We start from the raw sequence: 10,000 nt of genomic DNA, 5'->3' as shown, positions 1-10,000 counted from the left end.
TGATTCGCTGTGACAACCCCTAACAAGAAAAGCTCGAAGAAGAAGAAGAAGAAGAAGAAGAAGAAGAAGAAGAAGAAGAAGAAGAAGAAGAAGAAGAAGAAGAAGAAGAAGAAGAAGAAGAAGAAGAAGAAGAAGAAGAAGAAGAAGAAGAAGAAGAAGAAGAAGAAGAAGAAGAAGAAGAAGAAGAAGAAGAAGAAGAAGAAGAAGAAGAAGAAGAAGAAGAAGAGGGTGGATATGTATATATCAGAGCAATACACAATTCCCCTTAGGCTACTTTTTAGGCACGTTTCTTAAAACAGCACACTGTACACCACATCATGCTTTCACACGTTTCGTTCCTGTTTGCTTCATTAGTCTAATCTCCCTGGGAAACAGTGACCTCCTACACACACTCGCTTCTTGAACTTTATACTGTGTCTAATCTCAAACCCATATCTGTTATTATAAGTGCTTAAAGATAAACGAAAATAGATGCCAGTGGTGTCAAAGGAGACGCTTCAGCCACACTGTCTAGACAAAAGTCTAGTCTTATGTGTTAGTTATTAAAAAGCTTTAAATCCCTTTAGAACATACAATAAAACATGATGTTTATAAACTCAATGTTAAAAACAGTGAGCTGGCTGTTAAAGAGGTCGCACTCCAACACCGGTTCTGGAAACAGGGGGATGTGTGTGTGTGATGTACCAGGAAACACACCTGCGTCTGCATAGAGCTGGAGGCTGCTAGAAGGTTCTGGATGTTGGCAGGAGGGCAGTGGGTCAAAGCAAACGCCATCAGCTCCTGACGAGCCGTGAGCCGTGTGTAGCTCTCACACTGACCCAGCTGAGAACAAACATCCCAGCCCTGGCTGTAGCCTAGAGAGAGTGAGAGGGAGAGAGAGAGAGAGAGAGAGAGAGATAGAGAGAGAGAGAGAGAGAGTAATTAGGAAGTAAAGCAGAAGAAGGTTAACCTATTTTCCACCGTGCTGTTATTGGGGCTCTGAGATTTCTGCCGATAGCAATCGGAGATTAGTGCACGCGCTCTCTCTCGCACTCTCTCTCTCTCTCTCTCTTCTGCCCTATGCTAATATACTTAGCATTTCTCTCTCTCTCTCTCTCTCACACACACACACACACACACACGCTGCTTCTCACAACTTTCTAACCACTACACACAAATATGCACAGATCTATATTCTCCTGCTATCTGATTCGAGAGTCAGAGTCTGCTGTGTTTGTGTGATTGTTCTTTGCTGTGTGTGTGTGTTTGTTCACCGCTGTGTGTGTGTGTGTGTGTGTGTGTAATTGTTCTCCGCTGTGTATGTGTGTGTGAGATTGTTCTCCTCTGTGAGTGTGTGTGTGTGTGATATTGTTCTCCTCTGTGTGTGTGTGTGTGTGTGAGACTGTTCTCCGCTTTGTGTGTGTGATTGTTTTCCGCTGTGTGTGTGTGATTGTTCTCAGCTGTGAGTTTTTGTGTGTGTGATTGTTTTCCGTTGTGTGTGTGTCTGTGTGTTTTCCGCTCTGTGTGTGTGTGCATATATATATATATATATATATATTTTATATAGATATATAATATAGATTTTTTTTGCAGTAAATCTTTAGAGGGTTAAAATGGCGTCAAATTTGTTAAAAAATGTTAAAAACAGTGTAAAATCTGCCTATTGTCAGCGTCACACACGAATACGTCAATAGCACTGTAGTCTGATGGATATTTTAGAACAGTGGAGAAAGCGGAGATCTGCATCCGGGGCTATTCTTATTCTCACTGGTCTGTAACCACAGCGAGTGAATCGTTTTGATTTGCTTTTGCAGAAGAGAACACACTGAATTCCATTTTCCAAAAAAAAAAAAAAAAAAAAAAAAAAAAAATTTAAGCGTCCAAACTGTAATTTAGCCTTAAACTGCAGTAATCTGGCCGACCTTGCTTTCTACTGCGTGTTTAGGTTCTTTTAATTAAGTAGCTTCACCACAGTCTGTTTTGTAAGTGGGTGGCTAAAAAGCTGTAATAATATTTTATACAGATGATGTTACTGGTCTTGGTTGGGATTTTTAATGAGGTTCCGTTCACAAAGCGCCGCCGCTGCCTCTTTATTTTTATGCTCACTTTGTAATGCTCATTATGTAGTCTATAAGCCCACTTCGTGAAGCGTAAGGTTTCTTTTTTTTTCCATTTATTTAATTTCGTACGGTAGTTGAAATAACAATCTACCGTTATCGAAGTTCTTCATCTTCTACTTCTTCTTATTGATATTAACTGCTGACTCGAATTGAATTGAAGTTTCATCCAAACGTCACTGACTCGAATGAATTAATGAATGAATTACAGAGTACCTTGTTTTCCTGTGTGTATCCCAGAGGTGAGTCTCTAAGTCTCAAGTCACGAATGTCAAGTCAAAGTCAAGTCGAGTCTTTTTTTTTAATATTTGTAAAGCAAGTCTCAAGTCTCAAATTTGCGACTTAAGTCTGACTCGAGTCAAGTCATATGACTCGAGTCAAGTCATATGACTCGAGTCCCCCATCTCTGGTGTATCTTGTCATTGTTAATAAGATCTTTCTTTCTTTCTTTCTTTCTTTCTTTCTTTCTTTATTTATTTAAACAAGCTTTACTCATTTAATACCATGAGGAAGGGAGCATATGTTATAGCTTAAAAAAAAAAAAAAAAAAAACAACACTTATTCTTTACACTTATTCTTTAATACGGTATTTATTTCCTTCAGCTACTTTCGTTATCTAATGTAAAGAAACTCGACGTGATCCATCTCGTGTCTGTGAGCTACACAACCTGCATGGGATTATGGGATTTGTTCCCTTTTTTGAAAAATCTTACGCCAATACGAGACTTTCAAAGTGGATGAAATAAGCGGCGATGAAGGAGAATAAAACTGACTTGTTTAAAAAAAAAAAAAAAAAAAAAAAAAAAAAAAAAAAAAAAAAAAAAAAAAAATGATTCTTAAAATCTTTTAGTTGAAGGTCATTTAGCTTAAACCTGCCTGCTGCCATCAGGTCCTGACAGTGGATGTAGGAGGCTTTGTAGTCGTGATTGTGTAGAGCCTGCTCGGCCAACAGCGTGAGGACTTGACCCTTTCTCTGGCTTACATCATCACCTATAAACACACACACACACACACACACACACACACACACCAGCTCATCAGCACCGGACTTGACTATAAAAAATCTATTCTCGTTCAAATCTTTTCCTTTGCGTAATGGAGTCCTAACTCGATCTGCTGTAAAATAATAAACATGCATCATCAGTGGCTGCTTATGAGCTGGATATTTTATCCTCTTTACGCAGATAATAAAAACGAACGTCTTTGCCCCGATCGCAGAAGATCATCCGTCTCAAATGTATTCCAAATATAGCCTGGGGAGACAGCACGGCTCCAAAATATTAATTTGTTTGGCAATAAAATTATTTCCATCTCCCTTGATAGATTTTTGGATGACTGCTAAGGTGTGCGGCGCGTCGACTGATGCCTTTGTACACAAATTAATCCTATAAAGAGTAATCGGAGTCGGCATGGATGATTCAGGCGTGGGCTGATGTTATGTCCCATGACCAGGATGTAGAGTTTTCGAGTTTAGGACTTGTCTTGTGGATTGATGACATGGCTTGTTTTTCCCTTAAGGAAAAACTTAAAAAAAAACACACACACAGACACACACACACACACACAAACCTTTTTTACTGACAGAGCCAAGGTCGAAAAATGAGTTAAAGCTGAAAGAGCACCTCGACTTCCTTTGAACAAAAACAAATGATGAACATTTCCATCATATGTCCAGTCACAAAGTTACTCACGATTTAATGTGTGCATGGACATTGCTTTTTTGTTTCTTTGGGTTCTCCCCAGGTCTGTTCTTGTGTCCTTCCCACAGGTTTATATTTGTGTCCCAGGGGTTTCCCACAGGTTTATATTTGTGTCCTTGAGGTGTCCCCAGGTCTGTTTTTGTGTCCTTGAGGTGTCCCCAGGTCTGTTTTTGTGTCCTTGAGGTGCCCCCAGGTCTGTTTTTGTGTCCTTGAGTTGTCCCCAGGTCTGTTCCTGTGTCCTTGAGGTGTTTCCAGGTCTGTTTTTGTGTCCTTGAGGTGTTTCCAGGTCTGTTTTTGTGTCCTTGAGGTGTCCCCAGGTCTGTTTTTGTGTCCTTTAGGTGTCCCCAGATCTGTTTTTGTGTTCTTTAGGTGTCTCCAGATCTGTTTTTGTGTCCTTGAGGTGTCCCCAGGTCTGGTTTTGTGTTCTTGAGGTGTCCCCAGGTCTGTTTTTGTGTCCTTGAGGTGTCCCCAGGTCTGTTTTTGTGTCCTCAGGGTTTCCCACAGGTCTATATTTGTGTCCTCAGGGTGTCCCCAGGTCTGTTTTTGTGTAATCGGGGTGTCTCCAGGTCTGTTCTTGTGTCCTTGAGGTGTCTCCAGATCTGTTTTTGTGTCCTTGAGGTGTATCCAGGTCAGTTTTTGCGTAATTGGCGAGTCCCCAGGTCTGTTTTTGTGTAATCGGGGTGTCTCCAGGTTTGTTCTTGTGTAATCGGGGTGTCCCCGGGTCTCAAACAAAAAAAAAAAACTCAAACAAAAACAAGGACATTAACACACACAACTCCTGACAGAATGAATGAATAAATAATATATTCACAATTGCACATAAATCCAATGCCTTGATTATTAAAATGCTAAATTACCCATAGCATAAAACATTTGAGACACGTTTGCACTTACATTGTGTATTTAACTCAAATTCTAAATGATTTCGCCACAAAATGAAGACCACACCACTCTCACACCACTTTTGCTTCTAACCAGCACATACTGGTAAAGTTCACATGAAGGCTTTCCCCAGGCCTTCACACAAGTAAGAGCTATTATAACGATGACTGCTACATCTGGCATTGTGTTATTCCTGTTTTCCTATTTTAATAAACAAGACAACAGCTCTGATCTCTCTGGTGATAAAGCGTGTACTTCATCTCCGTTTTATTGTTCTTTCTGTTTAGCTGCACATTTTTATTTATTATATTACGAGCTAGAAATGAGCCGTCGGTCCGTTCAGCCTTATTCCGTGGAGCTGCAAAGCTGCGTCAGGAGAATCGCACCAGACGACGGCGTGGAAACGTGTCTCTGTATGACAGCTAAACGATCGCAGAAATGGAATTACCTGGGAAGAGCGAGCGGCTAAGTTCCCGCCTTTGAAATCACGTGTTCGTAGAAGTCAGAAGGATAAACGTGAAGGATATACAGATGTATGTTCTGAAAGGTGTGAGAACGTTACCTGAGACACGAAGTAACCTGGCCAGCTCCAGCAGCAGAGTGGACTGTTTATAGGCTGTAGGACACTGAGTGATGCACTCCTTTATTAAAGAGAGGCGATCATCACGCAACCGCACTGCAGAGAGAGAGAAAGAGAGAGAGAGAAAGGGAAGAGTTAACAAGATAAAAGATTTAATGGCAACCAATCAATCACATTTTAGAACGATCAGTTAATTTCTCGATCCGTAATCCCCCAAACTTACCGAAATGTCTCCTAATACTTCATTTAATAAAGTTTAAAAACTCAAATTCGACACATTTCTCTACATGATGTGCAATATTTACTCCAAGACACACTGATTTGGTCACAAGCCTCAAAACATACCGATTAACAGAAACACTATGATCTCTGTTTGTTGATACACTGGTATTCTTTTCTTTTTAAGAATACTGTTGTATTGGACAAACCCAGTGTTTGTGCAACGACTCCTTGGTTTTGCTTCTTTTAACCAGCTTCAGAATAATTCATCTTTTCTCCTATAGACAACTCTCTGGTCAAGTTGTTTTTTGTTTATTTTTTTCCTTTTTACCAACAAATTTAATCTTCACACGTGAAACCCAGGACTTAAACCAAGAGCAGAAATGAATCGAAAATGTTCCAATATTTTTGATCACTTGAAAAATGGGTGGGTTCAAATAAAACGTGCATCGTTTCTAACGCGTCTAAATGGAAGCCGAAGTCTTGATCTATTGGCCCAAAGTCATGGGTGCTTTTTTTTTTTCCTTTCAATGTTTGGTCAAATTTGAATCCCAAATGTTTTCACAAAAAATAAATAAAAAGGCTTTGTTGTTCCAATACTTTCGGAGGAGGCGTCCATCCTGAGATTCCTTCTTCCGAAGACGTTTTTTTTTTTTGTTTTTGGATTGTATTATTTCAAATGGAGTCGACAGCGGACGTGTAAGAAAGCGATCGGCTTGAGCAACGTGTACAGAAGAGAAGGTAAGACAGATGGACAGAATACAGGACTTAAACACTCACTGCTGCATCGCTTTCATGATGCAGAGATAAATCAAGGGTTAAATCAAGTACTCCAACAGCATTGTGGGTAATTTAGAACACTGAAAACTTTGATTTCGGCTTTCACTCTTCGTGCCGTGCTCTCTCAAACTCGATCTCTCCAAACAGACAGAAAAGAGATCAAAGATTAGTGTGTGTGTGTGTGTGTGTTTGGGGGGTGGGGGGTAAAGAGAAGAAGAAAACGAGTCTCTTGCTTTGGTGTCTTTACATTTTCTAAAAAAAAATTGTCATTTGGTTCCTTTTAGTGCTGCCTCTTTTTATATCTCTGACAGCTCCACATTTTACTTCATAATAATAATAATAATAATTTAAAAAAAAAGAAAATGGAACCATTAGAAAGCTTTATTTCAAAGTGGCAAAAAAACGCCTCCAGTCCAGATAAAAAATTTTTTTTTTTCTAAACTCACAGAGTGGTCTCTTTGTCTCTTTAATGTTTCAATGGTGCGTAATCAATCAGGCAAAAGAAAGAAAGAGAAAAGAGAAAAAGAGAGAGCAATGGAGAGAGAGAGCGAGAGCGAGAGAGAATCTCCTGAGAACAGATTAATACACATCAGTAACGTCAAAGATGATGGATTTCAGTGAATCTCAGAGCATTTATGCAGGAATACATTATTGCTGTAATTTCTGCACTTTTCTCATAAAATTCAAGAGAATCACCGATTCCTCTTCTGCATGTCAGGGGAAAAGTAAAACATGAAAGAAAGAAGGAAAAACAGTGAGTACTGACCATAAGGCCATTTATTCCAACAAAGATGACATCATCAATACAGACACACAAATGACTCTCATTCAGCGATGTGACAGCTGCTGCTTAATGACGGGTTTCCTGGAAAGTTAGGAGCGATCGTGATCATTTTCTTTGTTTCCGCTCGAATGAAAGTTCCAGAAAGAAGAAAACCCTCATCTTCTGAATTTATTTCCATCGCTACTGAATTTCCTTTTCCTTTATACTTTACTGCTCCTTTAAGTAACCCAGATGAAAGAGGGACAGTTTGACCCTCACTGACACGGATATAAAAAAAAAAAAAAAAGCTAGCGTTACCTTGTAAAGGGAGAACTTTAACCCCGAAGTCCTCCAGTCTAGAGAGGGCGCTGATGAGGTCCAATTCTTCTTGGATTGAAGGAGGGCAATCTGTAATGAGCTGAAGACATGACCTGAGAATACACACATTGAATTGAGTTCAGTTGATTTGACCAACAATTCAGTTTAATTCCAATTTATTTGTATAGCGCTTTTGACAATGGACATCGTCTCAAATTATACAAGGATTTACACAAAGTTTCAAGATTTGTATTTGCATTTGTATTTATTCCCAATGAACAAGCCTGAGTTCCAAAACTCCCTTAGATGGAAGAGGAAGAAACCTTGACAGGAACCAGTCTCAAAAGGGAACCTTATCCTAATTTGGGTGACACTGGAAGGTGTGATTATAAACTGTTATAAACACTGGACTTTAATATTCTGGGAACTGGCAGAAGTTCTGAGTTTTGTGATCTTACTGAGTGTGAAGGATTGTAGCGTGTTAGAAGACTGGTTAGATACATGAGAGAGAAACCATTTAGACCATCCCTTGAATAGAAGTTGAACTGTGAGAGCTTGTGTGTACTGGTTTTTATTTAACAATAAAAAATGACCGGTCCTCCGATCAATTATATCTTTAATGCACTCTGATAACTTAAGACAATTTAGATATTTCATCTGGTTTTGAAGAGATTTATAACTGGATATTGTCAGCATAACAATAGAAGACTAATCCCATGCCTTCTAATGGTGTTTCCCAAGAAAAGCATGTATACTGAAAAAAGCAGTGGTCCTAAAACTGACCCTTGAGGGACTCCATATTTCATTGGCTTTAAACTGGAGTATTCTCCATTTAAATCTACAAAATGGTAACAATCAGAAGGTAGGATCTAGACAATCTTAATCTTAACACCTGGCTCTCCAGCTGTATGTACTGTAACACTTCTTTCAGTAATTTAGTTGGAACGAACCTTTAATAAACACCTTTAATACATGTTGTAGACCTGTACATCTAACAGGTAATGCTCACAAAGCTATGGTTTTAGGGAGACACTGATAGATCAAATCTTTTATATATATTATATGATATTTAACGTAGATTCTCCTCCATCTGGACGACGTCCATCTGGTCTTATTAATGTTGCTGTGGTTGTTGCTGGTGGTCTTGTTTTTATTGTAGCTGTTTTTCTTGTTCTTGTTACTGTTGGTCTTGATATTTTAGCTGTTGTTGGTCTCATTAATTGCTTGATGTTGGAGGTCTTGATCTTGTAGCATTACTGTTATTTCTGTTCATACTATTTTATTATTGTTAGTGTTGTTAATCTTGTAACATCATTGCTGTTATTTTTATTATTATATCTTTAGCCTTGTTGATGTAGTTGACATTCTGGAGTTAAATATTACAGTATAAACAGTTTGCTACACACATATGTTTGAGTGCTTTGCATTACTTTTAAATAACAAACACTTGACGTATTAAACAAATTAAAATTGCCTATTACTTTATTAGTGGGATGCATTTCCAGCCTAAAGCTGATTTTTTTCCTGAAGTGTTTTATTCCTCTTATATCCCAGCAATTTGCACCCTAACGATTAAGTTAGTCATTAGAACATATCCATCTTTTCATTTACATTTAGTCGTTTCCTCTCCAGCCTCCATTTCATGCACTTTTGAAGATTTACCAATGATGGGAAACACTTCATGTGAAATGCATGGGACTCCATGCAAAAAATAAAAAAAAATAAATAAAAAAAAATACAAAAAAATAAAAAAATAAAAAACCACCACACAGAAAAATTTAACAGATCACCAATTATACCATTTTTTTGGTGTGTTCCTGTGTCGGCTGTTACTAAGAGAACAATAACCTATTGAAACATTGCAGTTGGAATAAAATTCAGAGGTTTCTAAGTGCCATCATCCACAGCTATCTTCTGTATCTCCAGGATGTTCATGTGGATTCATCCTCAGCAGCAACAAGTGATGAGCTCCTGATGCGTACGTATGTAAATGTAACCCTCCTAGTTGGACTTAGTCTCGGAAGAATGATCTGAAATATAACTCAAGATGATGATCTACTGTACTTGAAGGAGACAAAATAAAAGAGAAAATACAATGGAATGGCTTTTCTTGGCTCTGGTTCCAGTAAAGCTTCTAAGCTCTAAAAGACCAAGAGGACGTGATATGGCTCGTGCACTTTGCCCAAGATTTAGTGCAGTCCATCAGACAAACACGGGGCACGGAGCAGGAGTAAAGCCGAAGGAAAGCAAACAGAAAGCTTAAAGAGCTCGCTGAGCCTTCTCAGTGCTTATACTAAAGCCTGGTTTATTAGGAAACAGTAATGATGGGGCTAAAAAACCTACACACACACACTATCTCTCTAGTTCATCTTCTCTAGAGTCATTCCGCCATTTATCCCTATAAATGCGTTTCAGAGGCATTTTAACAAGATTACACAGTTGCATATAAAAACCCTCAAAAAAAAAAAAAAAAAAAAAGGACGTAAATGTGTAATTTAGCTGTGAGAAATATAAAATATATACTGCATTAATGATTCAATAATGCTTATAATGAAAAATACTTCCTCTATTGTCTTTGTTAAAAAAGGTTCCCAAATCACAGCTAAATAGACCCAACAATGTTTTTACGGTTAATCTTTTTTTTTGGAATAAAAGTGTATTT

General features: G+C 38.4%; 1 protein-coding gene across 2 annotated transcripts in view; it reads right to left on the bottom strand.

Moving 5' to 3' along the window:
• Positions 1–10,000, bottom strand: part of nbas (NBAS subunit of NRZ tethering complex) — a 186,364-nt gene that overhangs the window by 98,956 nt on the left and 77,408 nt on the right. For both annotated transcript variants that reach the window (XM_060884210.1, XM_060884211.1), the window contains exons 31-34: positions 7,339–7,451; positions 5,241–5,354; positions 2,973–3,086; positions 697–854 (exon numbers count right to left, since the gene is read on the bottom strand). In XM_060884210.1, coding sequence (XP_060740193.1) covers positions 697–854; positions 2,973–3,086; positions 5,241–5,354; positions 7,339–7,451 — 499 coding nt within the window. The remainder of the gene's footprint in view (positions 1–696; positions 855–2,972; positions 3,087–5,240; positions 5,355–7,338; positions 7,452–10,000) is intronic.

The sequence above is a fragment of the Tachysurus vachellii genome, chromosome 12, assembly GCF_030014155.1.
Source record: "Tachysurus vachellii isolate PV-2020 chromosome 12, HZAU_Pvac_v1, whole genome shotgun sequence".
Lineage (NCBI taxonomy): Eukaryota > Metazoa > Chordata > Actinopteri > Siluriformes > Bagridae > Tachysurus > Tachysurus vachellii.
Note: the sequence above shows the minus strand (reverse complement) of the source record. Positions and strands in the feature narration are given on the sequence as shown.